This window comes from Chiloscyllium plagiosum, unplaced genomic scaffold (genome assembly GCF_037043375.1).
Source record: "Chiloscyllium plagiosum isolate Xiang-an unplaced genomic scaffold, Cpla_swu_hap1 HiC_scaffold_8, whole genome shotgun sequence".
Taxonomy (NCBI): Eukaryota; Metazoa; Chordata; class Chondrichthyes; order Orectolobiformes; family Hemiscylliidae; genus Chiloscyllium; species Chiloscyllium plagiosum.
Window position 1 is genome coordinate 66,107,679 of NW_028270146.1, and position 21,676 is coordinate 66,129,354.

General features: G+C 43.0%; 1 protein-coding gene across 2 annotated transcripts in view; it reads left to right on the forward strand.

Moving 5' to 3' along the window:
* Positions 1-21,676, forward strand: part of prorp (protein only RNase P catalytic subunit) — an 82,657-nt gene that overhangs the window by 4,815 nt on the left and 56,166 nt on the right. For both annotated transcript variants that reach the window (XM_043697812.2, XM_043697813.2), the window contains one exon: positions 16,301-16,433. In XM_043697812.2, coding sequence (XP_043553747.2) covers positions 16,301-16,433 — 133 coding nt within the window. The remainder of the gene's footprint in view (positions 1-16,300; positions 16,434-21,676) is intronic.

Consider the following 21,676-nt stretch of genomic DNA (forward strand, 5'->3'; position numbering starts at 1 on the left):
GTTTATGGCCAGGCCTAGGAGCAGACCCACCAGGAGATCCGCTGACCTGCCCTCTCCCTTCTGCACTGGGTGATCTCTTGGGGTTTTTTTTTAGGAGATTCTAATCTCCTTGTTGTGGTTCTGTTCGCCGAGCTGGAAGTTTTTGTTGCAAACGTTTCGTCCCCTGGCTAGGCGACATCATCAGTGCTTGGGAGCCTCCTGCGAAGCGCTTCTTTGATGTTTCCTCCGGTGTTTATAGTGGTCTGTCCCTGCCGCTTCCGGTTGTCAGTTTCAGCTGTCCGCTGTAGTGGCCGGTATATTGGGTCCAGGTCGATGTGTTTGTTGGAGTTTGTGGATAAATGCCATGCCTCTAGGAATTCCCTGGCTGTTCTCTGTCTGGCTTGCCCTATGATAGTAGTGTTGTCCCAGTCGAATTCATGTTGCTTGTCGTCTGCGTGTGTGGCTACTAAGGATAGCTGGTCGTGTCGTTTCGTGGCTAGTTGATGTCCATGTATGCGGATAGTTAGCTGTCTTCCTGTTTGTCCTATATAGTGTTTTGTGCAGTCCTTGCATGGTATTTTGTACACTACATTAGTTTTGCTCATGTTGGGTATCGGGTCCTTCGTTCTGGTGAGTTGTTGTCTGAGTGTGGCTGTTGGTTTGTGTGCCGTTATGAGTCCTAGGGGTCGCAGTAGTCTGGCTGTCAGTTCCGAGATGCTCCTGATGTATGGTAGTGTGGCTAGTCCTTTTGGTTGTGGTATGTCCTCGTTCCGTGGTCTTTCTCTTAGGCATCTGCTGATGAAGTTGCGCGGGTATCCATTTTTGGCGAATACCTTGTATAGGTGTTCCTCCTCTTCTTTTTGCAGTTCTGGTATACTGCAGTGTGTTGTGGCCCTTTTTGAATAGTGTCCTGATGCAACTTCGTTTGTGTGTGTTGGGGTGGTTACTTTCATAGTTTAGGACTTGGTCTGTGTATGTGGCTTTCCTGTATACCCTTGTAGTGAATTCTCCGTTCGGTGTTCTCTGTACCATCACGTCTAGGAATGGGAGTTGGCTATCCTTTTCTTCTTCTCTCGGATTCCTGTGAGTGTGGCGTTGATGATCCGGTGTGTTTTTTCTGTTTCCGTGTTTTTAATGATTACAAACGTGTCATCGACAGATCTGACCCAGAGTTTGGGTTGAATTTGTGGTAGGACTGTTTGTTCTAACCTTTGCATAACTGCCTCTGCTATGAGTCCCGAGATTGGTGATCCCATGGGTGTTCCGTTGATTTGTTCGTATATCTGGTTGTTGAATTTGAAGTGTGTTGTGACAAGACCAGCTATCCTTAGTAGCCACACACGCAGACAACAAGCAACATGAATTTGACTGGGACAACACTACTATCATAGGGCAAGCCAGACAGAGAACAGCCAGGGAATTCCTAGAGGCATGGCATTCATCCACAAACTCCATCAACAAACACATCGACCTGGATCGATACCGGCCACTACAGCGGACAGCTGAAACTGACAACCGGAAGCGGCAGGGACAGACCACTATAAACACCGGAGGAAACATCAAAGAAGCGCTTCGCAGGAGGCTCCCAAGCACTGATGATGTCGCCTAGCCAGGGGACGAAACGTTTGCAACAAAAACTTCCAGCTCGGCGAACAGAACCACAACAATGAGCACCCGAGCTACAAATCTTCGCACAAACTTTGAATTCTAATCTCCTTTTTATTCTTAAATTCTATTTTTTTTCTCCACACTACCACTAACAGCGTAGTGCTTATTTTTCCCCAGCACCCATGTTGCGTGTAGGTATAAGACACAGTGCATAAAACTTTTCATATTCCACCAGCAGGAAGAAAGAAAACACCCAAGTGGCCAGTGACAAGCAGTGCCCTTCTCAACAAGGGCAATGCTGGGTGATCAAAAATGTGGAGGGGTGGGGGTGCAGGGATTACAGCAAAATAGAGTTGGAGGGGGAAATAAAACACTTCACCGTGCAGTGCCTACCTTTACCTGAAAATCTCAAAGTTGTTGGTAGATGCCGTGTGCTCCTTCTCCAGGGATAACTGGGCCCACACATAACTGTGGAATAGGGGTAGGCAATCAGCCATAACAATCTTCTCCACTGCCCACTGCCTGGACCTGTTTATGGCCAGCCTGCCCAGGCCGAGGACCAGACCCACGAGAAGATCCTCTGACCTGCCCTCTCCACTCCAAACCGGGTGATCACTTTGGTTATCTATTGTTGACCATAACAAATGACAAATAAACAGTTAACATGAACAGCCATATACAAGAAACAGCAATATACAGGGGAAACAGGTGCCAAAGCCTGACCACCCAAACCCCACCATACAACCAGTTCACAGTGAAAGGAGGGTAAGCTTGAGTCCCACCTTACATTATCAAGAAGGAAACAATGATCACAATCGCATACAGACAGTCCGATAAACCGAACAATAAAACCATACATCTATCATAGACACCGTACATCTATCATAGGCAACTCAGCAACCCCCTGTCCTTCCCACCTTCAGGCTGATCTCTTGGGTTTTTTTTATTTTATTAACCAGTACAAATTACAACCAAACAATGAACAGCAGTTTAGAAGAAACAGCAATTTATAGGGGAAAGGGGTGGCAAAGCCGGACCCCAAACCCCACTGTACGACAAGTTCACAGGGACAAGAGGACGAACCTTGAGTCCCACCTTATTTAAAAAGGAAACCATAAATGCAATCACACAGACAATCCGAGAAACCAGTGCATATATTCATAGACACCCCTGGCAACCCTGCCTTCTAACCAACCCCCCCCAAAAAAAAACCTTCAGGCGGATCTCTTGGGTTTTTTTTTCTTTTTTTAATATTTTGTTAAATGGGTACAAGTTACAAACAAGCAATTCACATTAACAGCCGTATATAGGAAACCGGAGAAAGTGAGGACTGCAAATGTTGGAGATCAGAATCAAGAGTGTGGTGCTGCCACAGCAGGTGAGGCAGCATCCAAAGAGCAGGAATTTCGATGTTTCGGGCGTAAGCCCTTCATCAGGAATGAGGGTGGAGTGGATAGATGGGAAAGGTGATGGACAGGTCGAGAGGGTGGTGCCAAGTTGGAAGCTTGGGACTGGGATAATGTGGGGGCAAGGGGAAATGAGGAATGAGGTGAAATCGACATTGATCCCTTGTGGTTCCAGGGTCCCAAAGCAACACGCATTGTGACCTTGAACATTTCTTCCATTGCCTCTGGGCTCACGTTTTCAATCAAGACTCCTGCCCACCCACCAAGGACCCCTTCTCCCACCTCCAACACACCCCATCCATCTAGGGCCACTTCCTTGAGCACTCTGGAATGTAGATTATCAGCCTTCAATCCCATCAATTTCTTCAAAACCATTTCTCGACTCACATGGATTTGCTTCAGTTCCTGCCTCTCAGTAAACCCTGTGATCCCCATAATTTCTAATATGTTATTCATAATTTTGCTTTGTAAAAGCAAAGAATGAATTGAATTTATCAGCCATTTCTTTGTTCCCCATTATAAATTCCCCATTTCCATTTGTAAGGGATGTCATTAGTTTTCATCAATCTTTTTCTCTATAGAAATGTTGAAAATCAGGTTTATTTCTTTCCTGCAAGCTCGCTCTCGTACTCTCTTTTTCCCTTTTTAATCAATCCTGTGGTCCTCTTTTGCTTAATTCTAACTTATTCTCAATCCTCAGATATAATTTTTTTCTTGCTAATTTGTATGCCACTTTTTTTGCTGCTAATAATCTCTCATCGTCAGCTTCCCTCAAAATCCATGGTTTGACTACTGTCCTCTTTGCAGCCTTGCCCGAGAAAGGAATAAAAAAAGTCCTCATTCACCCATTCACTCTGAGTATTTGCTATTGCCCATCCACTGTCATTCATTTCTGTATCATTTCCCAGTCCATCATAGCCAACTCATGCCTTATACCATTTTAAGATTCAGGACCCTAGTCTCAGAATCAACTATCTTACTGTCAGTTTTGATGAAGAATTCTATTGCATTATGGCCACTCAACCCAAGGAGTCCCTTGACACCTACATTACCAATTATTCCTTTCTCCTTGCATGATACTCCATCCAAGATGGCTTGTTCTCTAGCTGATTCCTCAATGTATTGGTCCAAAAAAATCTCATACATTTCAGGAATTCCTCCTCTACAGTATTTGATTTTAATTTGAAAATAGATTAAACAAGTCACTCATAATTAGAGATTTTCCTTTACTGTATGCATCAGTGATTTTCTGTTTAGTGGCATTCCCAATATCGCCAGTACAGTTTGGTCTATATCCTACTCCATAAATTACTTGTTTTGCTCCTTAAAATTTCTCAGCTCTGTTCACACAAATTCTATATTGACTGAGCTAATATCTTTCTTCAACATTATGTTCATATCCTCTTTAAACAGTAATGCAATTCCACTGCCTTTTTTCCCTTTTTGTCTGTGTTTCATAAATAGTAAATATCGCTGTTGTTCAGTTCCCATTCCTGGTCACTTTATGGCCGTGTTGAATTGAATTGGCTTTATTGTCACATACTTAAATGATTAAAGTGAAAAGTTTACAAGTCACTATTTACAGATTCTTGAGTACAAATTGTTAGGAAAAAAATTAGAAAAATAAAGAAATAAAAAGTCCAGTATTACAGATCTTCAAAGGCACAATATCATAGTAATAAATTTAAAAAGTTTAGAAATAAAAAAGCTCAGAAAAACAATTCTTCTATTATAATATAATAAATAAAATTTTAAGAAGAGAGAATTTAAGACAGAGTCCACTTAAACCATTTCACGGCTGTGGGTTTGAGGACCCACCCCTCCTGTTGAAATCCTGGCTGGACTCACCACAATGCTGAAGCAAATGCCGCATAGAGTCACAATCTGACTGAAGCCACCATATGGAGACCCATGCTGACGATGACAAAAACAGCCACCAAAGCTGCTGAAAGGATGTCCAGGCCAATGGTGCCATGAGTCCCAGACCAATCATGCCACCGCAAGGATGATGCAGAAGCCCGACGAAAGTCTAAGCCATTGGAACCCCAGGCCCAGTCACGAGGAACAGCTGGATCCAAACCGCATTCTCCACTGCAGCAGCCTCCTAGAACCTCCTTCCTTAACAAAAGCCGCCAAACGAAGGCGAGTTAAACTTCGGGGGGTGGGGGAGGGAAAGAAAATTACAAAGTGGGGGGAAAAAAATGGAGAATATAGTAGGCCAGGAGCCTGAATACTTCCTACTCCCATTTCCTACACAGTGTTTCCATAATCCTGACTGTCATACCTGTTTTTATTTATTTGTGTAATTAGTTCATCCATTTCATGTTGAATGCTCCATGTGTCCAGGTGCAAAACCTTAAAACTTGTCTTTTTAACATTATTTGACGCATTCCCTTCATTTTCATTGTGTCTTGTTTGATCCTGGCTTTTGATTTCTTTACTGATCACATTTCTTCTGTCTTTTTGTTCTTGTTCTTGATTTCCCTTTTTTTTGACTCCTTGCATTTGTTCCCATTTCCCTGCCAGTTTAGCTTGAACCCTCCCCAACCACTTTAGCAAATACTCACCCAGGGCATAAGTCCTGATCCCACCCAGGTGTAACCTGTCCAGTTTGTACTTGTCTTACCTCCCCCACAACTGTTCTCTGTAGACGAAAGGACATTAACAAGAGCACGTAATTTTAAAGTGAAAGACGAGGAAAATGTTGTTCACCCAGAGAACGGTGGGGATTTGGAATATACTGCCTGAAAGGTAAATGAGGTGTGAAACCTCAACTGTTTCAAAAGTAGTTGGATGAGCACTTGAAATGTAATAACATTCAAGGCTGTGGGCCTAGTGCAGGAAGTTGGGACTGGTGTGGTTGAAGTATACTTGGCAGTGCAAACTGCCAAAGGGTCTCTTCCAGACTGTAGGCTTCTGTGGTATGATTTCAATGTGGCAAAGACTCACCAAAATTGAAGCAAACTTCTTGTTTTGAGAGAGCCCATAGTCAGAGAGAGTTGTTCTCTCTTTAGTGACTTTATTAATTACATTGTCAAAAAGTATGGCAAAACATCACACGAAATGAAAAGCTTTGAAATGTCGACTCTCCTGCTCCTTGGATGTTGCCTGACCTTGCCAGACTTTTTGACTCTGATCTCCAGCATTTGCAGTCCTCACTTTCTCCTTATTAATTACATGGCCAATCCATCTCCATTTAAGTGAATCAACATTGTAGGCGTGTTAGGTAAAAACAATGACTGCAGATGCTGGAAACCAGATTCTGGATTATGGTGCTGGAAAAGCACAGCAGTTCAGGCAGCATCTGAGGAGCAGTAAAATCGACGTTTCGGGCAAAAGCCCTTCATCAGGAATACAGGCAGAGAGCCTGAAGGGTGGAGAGATAAATGAGAGGAGGGTGGGGGTGGGGAGAAAGTAGCATAGAGTACAATAGGTGAGTGGGGGAGTGGATGAAGGTGGTAGGTCAGGGAGGAGGGCCTCCTTCTTTAGAGACCGCAATTTCCCTTCCCACGTGGTTAAAGATGCCTTCCAACGCATCTCGTCCACCTCAGACCCCATCCCTCCAACCGTAACAAGGACAGAACGCCCCTGGTGCTCACCTTCCACCCTACCAACTGTCGCATAAACCAAATCATCTGACGACATTTTCGCCACCTCCAAACGGACCCCACCACCAGGGATATATTTCCCTCTCCACTCCTTTCTGCCTTCCATAAAGACCGTTTCCTCTCTGACTACCTGGTCAGGTCCACGCCCCCCCACCCCCCCGTCCCCGCCCCCCCCTACAACCCATCCTTCCGTCCTGGCACCTTCCCCTGTCGCCGCAGCAATTGCAAAACTTGCGCCCACACCTCCTCCCTCATCTCCATCCAAGGCCCTAAAGAAGCCTTCCACATCCATCAAAGTTTTACCTGCACATCCACCAATGTCAATTATTGTATCCGTTGCTCCTGATGTGGTCTCCTCTACATTGGGGAGACTGGGCGCCTCCTAGCAGAGCGCTTTAGGGAACATCTCCGGGACACCAGCACCAATCAACCACACCACCCTGTGGCCCAACATTTCAACTCCCCCTCCCATTCTGCCGAGGACATGGAGGTCCTGGGCCCCCTTCACCGCCAGTCCCTCACCACCCGACGCCTGGAGGAAGAAAGCCTTATCTTCCGCCTCGGTACACTTCAATCCCAGGGCATCAATGTGGACTTCAACAGTTTCCTCATTTCCCCTTCCCCCACCTCACCCCAGTCCCAAACTTCTAGCTCAGCACTGTCCCCATGACTTGTCCTACCTGCCTATCTTCTTTTCCACCTATCCACTCCACCCTCCTCCCTGACCTACATCACCTCCCCCACTCACCTACTCTATGCTACTTTCTCCCCACCCGCACCCTCCTCTCATTTATCTCTTCACCCTGTATTCCTGATTGAAGGGCTTTTGCCCGAAACTTCGATTTTACTGCTCCTCGCGTGCTGCCTGAACTGCTGTGCTTTTCCAGCACCACTAATCCAGAATGTAGGAGTGTTTCAAATGGATGTTTTTTATGACGCAGTAATCCGTTGAGGCAACTGTGGTGCCATCATCAAAGCAAATCAAAAAACTCGGCAAGATGGCAGCGATTCTGTAAAATTGCTGTGGACAGCTCTGCCTAACAGCGAAGGCATACTGGTGTTTTTTGCCATCCCTGGCCAACTTATGTTGTGGAATTATTAGTTTAAAACCTTATAGAACACACACATTTGTTAATATTTGGGAGTGGGAAGGATGCCAAAGGTGTGGGCCTTGCAAGACAATATCGATGAACTTGAAAATCGCGGTCGGAGGATAAATCTCCGGATTGTCGAGCTCCCTGAAGGTGAGCAGCCAGTCAGCTTCTTTGAAAGCTGGCTGCTGAAGTTTTTGGGTCTTCACATCGAGTCCAGCTGGCTGCAGGTTGAAAAGGCTTATTGGGTTACAGTGCACAGGTCAGGGCCGGTGCAGAGCCCCACACTTCCATTCATATAAGGACAAGCAAAAGGTGATAAAAGCTTCTAGATTACTTGGAAATGGTCCGCAGGCACTGCTGTACAAAGGGCCAAACATCCTGTTTTTCCAGAATTTCTCGGCTGATTTAATTCGAAAGAGGAAATCCTTCGATGAAGATAAAAAGACGCTGAGGAACCTGGGCATCCAGTGCTCCATGAGGTACCCCGCAGTGCTCCATTTCAGGACTCAGTTTATATGTTTGACTCAGCGGATAAAGCTAAAAATGTTGGAGACACTTTAAAATAGATGGACTGCTGAAGAATACGGTTAATGTTTGTTCTCTTTTCCTTCTTTCCCCATGTTTTCCCTTCCTTTTTTTATTCCTTTCTTTCTCCCTAACAATTTCTTTTTTGGAAAGGGGGAAAAAAACTTGAATAAGTTCCTTTTTTTTAAATAACTGGATTTTCTGATGGGAATTTTTGTGGATGTTCTTTGTTGTCTCCCCTTTTTGGTTTGCTCCGTTTCTCTTTTAATCATAAGTAGGGGTGACATTAAGCCAGGGATGGGTGGAGTGCTCATCCTGACTTTGTCTTTTTTCTGTTGATATAAGGATCTTCTCCTTGTTTTTATTTCTGGCCGAAGGCTGGGGCGCAGTCCAGGTTTGAAGGAGCTGTGAAGGAGGGGATGGATAGGGTGAGTGCCCCCTATGGGCAGAGGGAAGAGCCTTCCATTCAAGGTTTTATAGTTGGTTTTCTTTGTAGTTTTTTTGGTAGTAATAGTTGTTTATAATTATGATAGAGTAGTTTTTGTATATATAATTCTTCTACTCCTGAGTCTTTATTTACTTTTGCTCGGCGCTTTATAAGCAGGGTTCTCCCTCCCAGGGGTTCAAGGGTCTCTGAAAGGGGATACAGCTAAGTGTCTTGGTAAATTATGCACCTGGAGCATCAAGGGAAGTCATTTACCTGTTAAAAGGAAAAAAGTGCTTTCTAGCCTTAAGAGGGAAAGGGTTGATATCGCTTTGTTGCAGGAAATCCATATTGATGATGGGGAACACCTGAAATTACAACAGGGGGATTATGACTGTGTATTCTTTTCATCCTTTACTACTAAAAGTAGGGAAGTGGCAGTACTTACCCAGAAAAATCTTCCGTTCACATTATTAGAGCAGGTGCAAAATGACCAGGGACGGTGTGTGATACTTAAAGCCCTGATACATGGGGAGGAATATATCTACTGTCCTCCGGCACATCCCCTCAAATTTTTGATTAGTGCCTTCTCTAAGCTGTGTGCTTTTCGAACACAGCACAATTTTTAAGGGGGGGAGCGGATTTTAATTGGCTTTTGGATCCAACAGTGGACAGGTTGCCTTGTGGGCCCCCAACTATTTATTCGCGGGCCAAGCAGGTGGCTGACTTATGCGAGGAGTTAGGGTTGGTGGATATTTGGAGATGTCTTCACCCTACCGGCAGGGACTTCACCTTTTTTTCAAACCCACATAAATGTCACACAAGGATAAAGGCCAAGAATGAGGGGCTAGGTTTGCAACACTAGCATTTGGACCCTTTTCTCCTTAATATTTCCAAATTTTTGGAATACTTTTTGAAGGAGTTTCAGGAATTCCTGACTATCAACTCAGGCCGGCTAGTAGTCCATCTATGCTATGGGAGACCGCTAAGGCCTTTGTTACGGGATTAGCTATTTACTATTCGGCTAGCTGGAAAGAACAGAAGAAGGAGCAGCAGTGTCTACTTGATATGTGGTTGAAAGCCGCCGAGGCGGCACATTTTGCGCGGCCTCCGGTGACTAAGCTACAGCAGATCACGGCCCTCCAGGCTGCCTTGAATTCAATACTGACACAAACCACAAAGAAAGAACTTGCTTTTGCAAGACAAACGCTGTTCGAATATGTGGATAGGCCAGGGAAGTATTTAGCATACCTGACTAGGGAAAAGTATGCTCCCCAATCCATTACTACAATCAGAGACCGCGTCGGGGTCCTTACATACGATGCTAAGAAGATTAATGAGGCTTTTCAGAGCTTTTACTCTGAATTGTATCGGTCTGAAGTTTGCGAGGACAGGAGGGCTAAAATGGAGAACCTGGATCTCCCAGGGCTAACCTTGGAACAGGTGTCTCTCCTTAATGCCCCGTTGACAGTTCGGGAAATACAGGAGGCAGCTAAGCAACTTCAGAGTGTGAAAGCGCCTGGCCCTGATGATCTCCCGGGTGAGTTTTATAAGGAGTTTATAGAGATTCTGTCAGGGCCGATGTTGGAGATGCTCAATCACTCCTATATGCATGAATGTCTACCACCATCTTTGAGAGAAGCTAATATTTCCTTAATCCTTAAGAAGGGGAAGTTTCCTGAGACCAATCTCTCTATTAAATTCAGACTTCAAGATCCTGACGCTGAGATTGGAAAAGGTGTTGCCCCATATTAGTAAAGAGCGCCAGACAGGCTTTATAAGGGGCCTTAAGTCCTCTCATTATATTAAAAGGTTGCTGAATATGGTCCAAGTTTGTCACCAATGATTAATTCAGGGGTTGGTGATTTCCTTAGATGCAGAGAAAGCATTTGACCGGGTGGAATGGCCATATCTATTTTATGTCTTAGAACAATTTGAGTTGGGTGGGGTCTTTGCTAGGTGGGTGGAGATTTTATATCGCTACACTCTGACCACAGTCATCACCAATAGGGTGAAGTCTGGGAATTTAAGGATTGGTAGGTGTAGTCGGCAAGGCTGCCCCCTCTCACCATTGTTGTTTACGTTGGTGATAGAGCTGCTAGCAGAGGCCATTCTTCAGAACGTCCACATAATCGCTCTGGAAGTGGGAGCGAGGGCACACAAGATTACACTGTATGTCCTTCTGTTTTTATCGAACCCGATGACCTCCGTACCCCATTTGATACAATGTAGCAATTCATTTGGGGCTATTTCAGGATATAAGATTAACTTCGCAAAATCGGAGGCTATGCCTTTGGGGCACCTTAAGGATGTGCCAGAAGTGGAATGTGGCCCTAAGTTCCCTTTTAAGTGGTCACGGGCAGGGTTCCAATACCTAGGCATTTTTATTACCCCCAAGTTTAATCTGATATTTTAGACTAACTTTGCTCACTTGCTCAACAATATTAGGCCAGATCTCCAGAGATGGGAGGCTGTTCCAATTTCATGGCTGGGCCAAATATCTCTCACTAAGATGAATGTTCTTCCTCGCTTGCTTTATCCCATGCGTATGCTCCCTATAATGTTTCCCAGATCAATGCTGCGGAAGCTTATGGGATGACTTGGTTCCTTTGTCTGGCATTGTGGCGGCCCCTCATCAAACTTACTAAATTGCAGTTGCCTCAAGGAGGGGGAGGAGTGGATTTCCCAGATATCAGGAGGTGTCAGTTGAGTTCCCTGCTGTCCTTTGTCTGCGATTGGGTAGGTAACGATCCAGGTTCAATATGGCTGGATATCGAGGCCTCCCAGGCAAAGTGCCCTCTTATTAACCTGTTGTTCATGGATAAAATGAGGACAAGATAAGATATGGACCACTGCCAGAACGCCATTGTCATTAGTACAGTCAAGGCATGGAGGGTGATGCGTCAGAGTGAGGGTTGCTTAACCAAGACTTCGCCACTTATGCCTTTAGATGGCATGCCAGGGTTCTGACCAGGGATGATGGGTTCAAACTGTGGGCAGCGAGAGGAATTTCTAGTTTGGGAGACTTGTTTGAGGGGGAGGTTATGATGTCTTTTGAGCAAGTGAGCTGCAAATACAGGTTGCCCAACAGAGATTTTTTTCGTTTTTTTCAGGTTAGGGATTTCATCCAGAAGAAAATTACGCTTCTCACTAAGCCCAATACAGAGAGGTTGCTGCTACGTTCCACAAGCACCCTTTTGGTTAGTGCCCTCTATCGCCTGCTGGGTGGCAGGGCCTGACAGGATATTAACCGGTTATGTGAGGTCTGGGAACAAGAGTTAAGAGTGGAGATCTCCTCTGAAACATGGGAGAATGCTCGAAAGATCTCAATCTGTAATAGGACATGCACTATGCAGTTAAAGGTTCTGCACAGAGTTAATCTGACACCAGACCGTATGGCGAAGTTTAAAAAAGGGGCATCTTCAGTGTGCCCCAAATGTAAAATAAGTGTAGGTTATCTTATCCATTGGATATGCCACAGGCTCCATGTTTATTGGAGCACGTGGCAGGAGAGATAGGGAGGGTATTGAGGACTGAAGTCAAAGTAGACCCAATATCTCTCCTCACAGGTCTACCGAATTTACATCTTTAGACAGGCATGGGAAGAAACTATTTAATACTCTTGCATTCTGTGCAAGGAAGAATATTCTGATGAACTAGGTGTCTGAGAACCCACTGGGCTTGCTTGGATGGCAGAAATTAATTATGGAGCACATTCCCTTGGACTTTTTTTACAAACATGGTGCACCACACAACTGACCATTTTTAAAAGACATGGCAGCCCTACTTGAGTTATTTGGATATAGATTTGTCAGTTATCTTAACTTGGGCATTTGTTTAACCAGGAATGTTAGGTTTGTCAAGCTCTGGGCCCTGGAGGAGGTCTCCTGAGTTACTACGGGTATATACAATGCTCCTGTTCCTTTGTTTGGGAGCTTTGCACTGAGCATAGTTGTTCTGTATTCTATGTTTGTTTTTGTTTTTTTTTCGCTTTTCTTTCTTTTTTTGATCTATTAGTTATTTACTTATTTATTGGTGTTGCTTTGCACAGTGTTAGGGTTTGTTTGTATTGTAGGATAGGTTAGTAGTTAGTAGACAGTAGTTGTATTGTAATTTGTGGGGTATTTTTCTTTTTATTATACTGATATATGTTAATGATTTTTTTCAATATTTTATACGTTTGTAAAGTTTTAAAAAATTGCTAATAAATATATTTACAAAGTAAAATCAAAAAAAGAAAGAAATTTCCATATCTCAGATGAAACTCAATATAGGGCACTGCGTAAGTTAACAACTCCATTTCCAGTCAGATTCAAACTCCTCTCACTCATTTGTGGGCCTCTGTCTCATTTCTATATTATTCAACATTTAGAATTGAAAACTATCACATCCTTAATTTTTAATACACTCTTGGAGAAATTCAGTCTAATTACCTATTACTAACTTGCCTGTAAAGTGAACAGTATTGTTCATATCCCAGATCTGATCTTTGTATTTTCATGTCAAGGTATGCAAATAGGTATTTGTTAGTGTAGAGCTGAAAATGTGTTGCTGGAAAAGCGCAGCAGGTCAGGCAGCATCCAAGGAACAGGAGAATCGAAGTTTCGGGCATAAGCCCTTCTTCAGGAATTCCCATTCCTGCTGCACTTTTCCAGCAACACATTTTCAGCTCTGATCTCCAGCATCTGCAGTCCTAACTTTCTCCTCGAAGATTTGTTAGTGTAGAACGTGAATATTGCTGGAAACAAAATGACACCTTTGGCCAAAGCTTTTCAGTTTGTGCTTATCAGGATATTTTGTGAAAATACCCAGTGTGAGGGGGAACCACATTTACCATATGAGAAGAGCATGCGAATTGATTGGGAGAGGTGTTGCCATAGAAAAAGGACAAGTGATGGATTCTTAGGGGAATTTAGCACGAACAGCCAAGTTTCTGGTATTGAGACTGGCTCTAATGCAATGAGGGGTATGTCGGGTTCCAAGAGATCGATTGTGTTAGGGGACTCTCTCTCTAGTCCGAGGTACAGACAGATGTTTCTGTGGCCAGCCGCGAAAAATCAAAGTGGTGTGTTGCTTCCCTGGGCCAGGATCAAGGATGTCTCAGAGAGGGTGCAGAATGTTCTCAAGGGGGAGAGGGGCCAGCAGGAGGTCATTGTACACATTGGAACCAGTGACATAGAAAGGGAAAAGGTTGAGATTCTGAAAGGAGATAACAGAGAGTGAGGCAGGAATTTAAAAAGGAAGTCCTCGAGAGTAGTAATATCTGGATTACTCTTGATGCTACGAGCTAGTGAGGGCAGAAATAGAAGGATAGAACAGATGAATGCATGGCTGAGGAGCTGGTGTAGGGGAGAAGGATTCACATTTTTGGATCATTGGAATCTCTTTTGGGGTAGAAGTGACCTGTACAAGAAGGACGGATTGCAGCTAAATTGGAAGGGGGCTAATATAATGGCAGAGAGATTTGCTCGAGCTGCTCGGGAGGATTTAAACTAATAAGATGGAGGATTGGGACCCAGGGAGATAGTGAGGAAAGAGATCAATCTGAGACTGGTACAGTTGAGAACAGAAGCGAATCAAACAGTCAGGGCAGGCAGGGACAAAGCAGAGAACAAGGTAGGACTCATAAACTAATATGCATTTATTTCAATGCAAGGGGCCTAACAGGGAAGGCAGATGAACTCAGGGCATGGTTAGGAACATGGGACTGGGATATCATAGCAATTACAGAAACATGGCTCAAGGATGGGCAGAACTGGCAGCTTAATGTTCCAGGATACAAATGTTTCAGGAAGGATAGAAAGGGAGGCAAGAGAGGAAGGGGAGTGGTGTTTTTGATAAGGGATGGCATTACAGTTGTACTGAGTGAGGATATTCCCAGAAATACATCCAGGGAAGTTATTTGGGTGGAACTGAGAAATAAGAAAGGGATGATCACCTTATTGTGATTGTATTATAGACCCCTCATCGTCAGAGGGAAATTGAGAAACAAATTTGTAAGGAGATCTCAGTTATCTGTAAGAATAATAGGGTGGTTATGTTTGGGGATTGTAACTTTCCAAACATAGACTGGGACTGCCATAGTGTTAAGGGTTTAGATGGAGAAGAATTTGTTAAGTGTGTACAAGAAAATTTTCTGATTCAGTATGTGGATGAACCACTAGAGCAGGTGCAAAACTTGACCTACTGTTGGGAAATAAGGCAGTGCAGGTGACTGAGGTGTCAATGGGAGGGCACTTTGGGGCCAGCAACCATAATTCTATTAATTTTAAAATAGTGATCGAAAAGGATAGACCAGAGCTAAAAGTTGAAGTTCTAAATTGGTGGAAGGTTAATTTTGACGGTATTAGGCAAGAACTTTCAAAAGTTGATTGGGGGCAGATGTTCACAGGTAAAGGGACAGCTGGAAAATGGGAAGCCTTCAGAAATGAGATAACGAGAGTCCAGAGAAAATAAATTCCTGTTCGGATGAAAGGGAAGGCTGGTAGATATAGGGAATGCTGGATGACTAAAGAAGTTGAGGGTTTGGTTAAGAAAAAGAAGGAAGCATATGTCAGGTATAGACAGGGTAGATTAAGAGGGAAATCAGGAGGGCAAAAAAAGGGACATGAAATAGCTTTGGCAAATAGAGTTAAGGAGAATCCAAAGGGTTTTTACAAATACATTAATGTCAAAAGAAAAACTAGGGAGAGAATAGGGCCCCTCAAAGATCAGATTTTGTGTGGAGCCGCAGAAAATGGGGGAGATACTAATCGAGTGTTTTACCTGTTTTTACTTGTTTTATTCAGTTAAAACAGTTGCAGTGTGTGTATATGGTCTTTCTATTTGTGAATAAGATATTATTGTAGTGGTGGCCTGAAAACCATCTCTGCTTTACTTTGAATCTGTGAGATTTGTAACTCCATCTGAATAAGCAGATGAACTTCTCTTTAACGTCTCGTCTGAAAGATAAAATTAAATGAAAAAATGTAAGGATCGAGTCTCCAATTTAACAGAATTGAAATTCACTATATAGTAACTCTATCATTTCAGTTACTTCTGAAACTATCTGCCAATTACAGCCATCAGTGCAATCTGACAACGGCATTTGAATCAACATTTCCCACTGTGTTCAGTTCGTAATCTGAAATTTATGAAGAAGAAACAGCAAAGTACTGTCATGATAATGCCTTGTGATTTCTCATGATCAAATAGTAAAGCATATTGCAGAGAACTTGAAACAGGCACTTTGTTTGTCTTTTTGATAGAAGAGATGTGTCCATGTCAAATAAGGTAGGCAGAAATCCCCCATTTCTATGCACCCCCTGCACCAAATATTCTGCATTTTGCACTAAGGATTTCTGTATCTATTGAATTGTAATTTTGCCTCTTTGCAGAAGTCTACACAAAGTTGTTTTCATATACTGCAATTAAGCCTGTTGCAGAAGACAATTTGGCAAGTTATGAAATCCTGAGCATATATAGAATTGCTACACAGACCAATTGTTGCATTACAGTTTTCTGTAAATTCTACAACTATAGTGAAAATGCTAGGAATTAAACAATGATGCATCTCTTACTACAAATTGTGACTTTTCCTAATATTTTATTATAGTTTTGTAACTCGTTTTTTAGTGTCTGCATATGAAACTGATTTGATTTGAATTCTTGTTCCAGTGGAAAATGCCCTGTATGCAACACATTACTGGAATCAATTCAGCTGAGTGTGGAAGAATATCACTTATTAAGAGAGTGTGTGATGAATGACATTATTCAAGGGACAGATACATTTAAAAAGACAACTCCTCAGGTAAGCAGTGTCATTTGCTTCATACAATCATAGAATGCCACAGTGTGGTACAGGCTATTTGGCCCAACAATTCCACACTAACCCTCCAAAGAGTAATCCACCCCAAGCCATTCCCTTACCCTATTACTCTACATTTACCCCTGACCAATGCACCTAAACTACACATCCCTGAACACTGGGCAATTAAGCATGGCCAATTCGCTTAACCTGCACATCTTTTGGGAGGAACCCCATGCAGACACAGGGAGAATGTGCAAACTCCACACAGACAGTCGCCCAAGGCTGGAATCGAACCTGGGTCCCTGGTGCTGTGAGGCAGCATGCTAACCACTGAGCCACCTGGTTTCAAGGTCGTGTTTGCAAGTTATAAACATTTACACCAGCTGTCTGTTCAGTTAAAGAATTATTTGGCTCAGCTTAAGTTTTAATTATTGTAAGATTGATTTTGTGCTTTGGCAGAGCTGCAAATAACTTCAGATATTTGCTTCGCTCTCAATCACCAAAAGATGCGCAGAGAGATTTGACATGTAAATTTCTGGGTGCTTTATTACTGCTCCCTAAAAGTTTGGTTGGAGTAAATAGCATGTTCAGCAGAGTTTTCACCATCCCATAACTTGCATCACAAATATTAAGAGTTTCAAGATAATAATTTACACTATTTTTGCCTGCTTTGAATAAAGTTTGCTTCCCAAATGTACTACAAAGCCAGAATAGTTTGAATGAAATTACTATTTAAGTGTGTCATAGAGGTAGGACTTAAGTAATGTCTTCAAGGAGTTTTCATAGAGCTTTAGTAAAATAACTCCAGAAGTTATGCTTAAATGGCTGAAGTGGAGCACTAAAATTGTGGATTCACAGGAGTCCACAATAGGAAGAGTGCAGATAGTTTGGACAGCTGGAGGAGGTTACAGAAATAGGGAGAATCAGGACAATGGATGAATTGAAAACTAGGATGAGGATTATAAAATCAATATTGGTCGTCCAGTAAATCAGTATGTATGGGTGACGGCTTGGATAAGACTTGGTCTAAGTTAAGATATGGGTAGCAGATTTATAACAGCGGAATGGGAAGCTGGCCAGAGAGAAACAAGTGGATAGCCAGAGACTTCTACCCCTGACGGAAATGTCTATCAGGAGGGGGCAGAATTTTAAGGTTTTGGGGAGATATCAGAGGTAGGTTCTTTACTCAGAGTGGCGGGTGCGTGAAAGTGGTAGTAGAATCAGATACATTAGGGACATGTAAGCCATTCTTGGATAGGTACATGGAAGTTAGTAAAATGAAAGGTATGTAGGTTAGTCTGATCTTAGAGTAGGATAGAAGCCTGGTACAACATAGAGGGTCGAAGCGCCTGTACTGTGCTGTCCTGTTCTATGTTCTAAATGCTGGTCATCAAATCTAGAGATAACGTAGGCAAGCCTATGTTTCAGAAGTATGTGGACTGGAATATAGTTGGAAACAGGTGATGAAAGTAGGCAGTCTTGGTAAAGGAATAGAAATGCGAATTCAGTCAGTTACAATGTGTTCAGTTATAATAAGAATCATTCCCACCTCTGACCTAGTATTAACAAAGCTCCCCTGCAAGTGACATTATCATTTGACCACATATCCGATACAGCTGCAACCTATGCATTGCTACCCCTAGTTTGTAAAATTCTTAAATTGGCGGTCAAATCTATTTTTTAAGAGCATTATTATGTCACCAATCTTAGAAGCTGCCAAACTAGCTCCTAGCAAAGTCTGTTTGCCTCTGTTGAGCAAATGCTATCTTTTCCTGTTTCTTACCTGCAATAATTTATCAGCAAAAGGATGGGCCAATGGGCTGAGAAGTGGCAGATGGAGTTTAATTCAGATAAATGCGAGGTGCTGCATTTTGGGAAAGCAAATCTTAGCAGGACTTATACACTTAATGGTAAGGTCCTAGGGAGTGTTATTGAACAAAGAGACTTTGGAGTGCAGGTTCATAGCTCCTTGAAAGTGGAGTCACAGATAGATAGGATTGTGAAGAAGGCATTTGGTATGCTTTCGTTTATTGGTCAGAGTATTGAGTACAGGAATTGAGAGGTCATGTTGTGGCTGTACAGGACATTGGTTAGGCCACTGTTGGAATATTGCATGCAATTCTGGTCTCCTTCCTATCAGAAAGATGTTGTGAAACTCAAAAGGGTTCAGAAAAGATTTACAAGGATGTTGCCAGGGTTGGAGGATTTGAGTTAAAGGGAGAGGCTGTTTTCCCTGGAGCGTCGGAGGCTGAGGGGTGAACTTACAGAGGTTTACAAAATTATGAGGGGCATGGATAGGATAAATAAAGTCTTTTCCCTGGGATGGGGGAGTCCAGAACTAGAGGGCATAGGTTTAGGGTGAGAGGGAAAAGATATAAAAGAGACCTAAGGGGCAACATTTTCACGCAGAGGGTGGTATGTATATGGAATGAGCTGCCAGAGGAAGTGGTGGAGGCTAGTACAATTGCAACATTTAAAAGGCATCTAGATGGGTATATGAATAGGAAGGGTTTGGAGGGATATGGGCCGGGTGCTGGCGCGTGGGACTAGATTGCGTTGGGATATCTAATCGGCATGGACAAGTTGGACCGAAGGGTCTGCTTCTGTGTTGCACATCGCTCTGACTCTACTTTCCTTTATAATTTAAACAGATGTTCTAACAGAAGATTACTTAACAAACCTAAGCAGATATTGATATTACAATATTTTAAAAATTATTTTAAAATATTAACTTTTTGGAGAAAATGGTTTCAACTAACACTAAAGACTTCAGTGAAGACTTGTAGCTCCCCCAATGAAACGCCATCTTGATATGAAATTGAGGGTTTGGTTAAGAAAATGAAGGAAGCAAATGTCAAGTACAGACAGGATAAATTGAGTGAATCTTTAGAAGAGTATAAAGGCAGTAGAAGTATACTTCAGAGGGAAATCAGGAGGACAAAAAGGGGACATCAGATAGCTTTGGCAAATAGAATTAAGGAGAATCCAAAGGGTTTTTACAAATACATTAAGGACAAAAGGGTAACTAGGGACAGAATAGGGCCTCTCAAAGGTCTGCAAGACGGCCTTTGTGTGGAGCCGCAGAAAATGGGGGAGATACTAAATGAGTATTTTGCATCAGTATTTACTGTGGAAAAGGATATGCAAGATATAGAATATAGGAAGATAGATGGTGACAGCTTGAAAGATATCCATTTTATAGAGGAGGAAGTGTTGGATGTCTTGAAATGCATAAACATGGATAAAACCACAGGACCTGATCAGGTGTACCCTAGAACTCTGTGGGAAGCTAGAGAAGTGATTGCTGGGCCTCTTGCTGAGATATTTGTATCATTGATAGTCACAGGTGAGGTGTCGGAAGACTGGAGGTTGACTAACGTGGTACCATTGTTTAAGAAGGGTGCTAAGGACAAGCCAGGGAACTATAGACCAGTGAGCCTGACGTCGGTGGTGGGCATGTATTTGCAAAGGCAAGGACTGAGTAGGGGTAGTCAACATGGCTTTGTGCATGGGAAATCATGTCTCACAAAATTGATTGAGTTTTTTGAAGAAGTAACAAAGAGGATTGATGGGGGCAGAGCAGTAAATGTGATCTATATGGACTTCAGTAAGGCGTTCGACAAGGTTCCCCATGGGAGATTGATTAGCAAGGTTCGATCTCATGGAATACAGGGGCAACTAGCCATTTGGATACAAAACTGGCTCAAAGGTAGAAGACAGAGGGTTGTGGTGGGGGGTTGTTTTTCAGACTGGAGGCCTGTGACCAGTGGAGTGCCACAAGGTTCGGTGCTAGGTCATCTACTTTTTGTAATTTACATAATTGATTTGGATGCAAGCATAAGAGGTATAGTGGACAGCGAAGAAGGTTACCTCAGATTACAATAGGATCTTGATCAGATTGGCAAATGGAGTTTAATTCAGATAAATGCGAGGTGCTCCATTTTTGGAAAGCAAATCTTAGCAGGACTTATACACATAATGGTTAGGTCCTAGGGAGTGTTGCTGAACAAAGAGACCTTGGAGTGCAGGTTCATAGCTCCTTGAAAGTGGCGTTGCAGGTAGATAGGATAGTGACGAAGGCGATTGGTTTGCTTTCCTTTATTAGTCAGAGTACTGAGTACAGGAGTTGGGATGTCATGTTGTGGCTGTGCAGGACATTGGTTAGGCCACTATTGGAATATTGCATGCAATTCTGGTCTCCTTTTTATCGGAAAGATGTTACGAAACTTGAAAGGGTTCAGAAAAGATTTATAAGGATGTTGCCAGGGTTGGAGGATTTGAGCTATATGGAGAGGCTGAACAGGCTGGGGCTGTTTTCCCTGGAGCGTCGGAGGCTGAGGGGTGACCTTATAGAGGTTTACAAAATTATGAGGGGCATGGATAGGATAAATTGACAAAGTCTTTTCCCTGGGTTGGGGGTGTCCAGAACTAGAGGGCATAGGTTTAGGGTGAGAGGGGCAAGATATAAAAGAGACCTAAGGGGCAACATTTTCACGCAGAGGGTGGTATGTATATGGAATGAGCTGCCAGAGGAAGTAGTGGAGGCTGGTATAATTGCAACATTTGAAAGGCATTTGGATGGGTATATGAATAGGAAGGGTTTAAAGGGAAATGGGCCGGGTGCTGGCAGGTGGGACTAGATTGGGTTGGGATATATGGTTGGCATAGACGAGTTGGACCGAAGAGTCTGTTTCTATGCTGTACATCTCTATGACTCTAATTTTGCAGATAACTAAGATTTTTTTTATATATTTCAAAAATATACTTTATTCATAAAATAATTTGATGGTCTGTACAGTTGGACATGCCATATATATGTAAACATTCCATTTCTTTGCATACCGAAACAGAGTAATCATTCCTATTTACAGGTCTGTACGATTACATTTTTAGCGGAGGCGTCATCAGAGCTCAAATAACTGCGTGGGCCCCCTGTTCTTCTTTCGGCAGGCCGACGTTATACGGTGGTCTTTCCCCACCACGCCTTGGCGGCAGCTGCCCCAAGCTTCAACGCGTCCCTCAACAACTCTTTGAAATAAGAGAAACTAAGTTTTGTTTTCTTATTTAAGTGGCTGGGATCTTGTTACCCTTTAATTACCCATGCACAGTATGACCAACCAGCTCAGAGTCTGCCACATGAACAGAGGAGATGTTAATTTCCTGGTTATTTTGGTCAGCCAAGACTTTCCTGTTTGGGGTTGTTAACCTGGACCAATCAATGACTTTGTAATCAATGAAGTCAA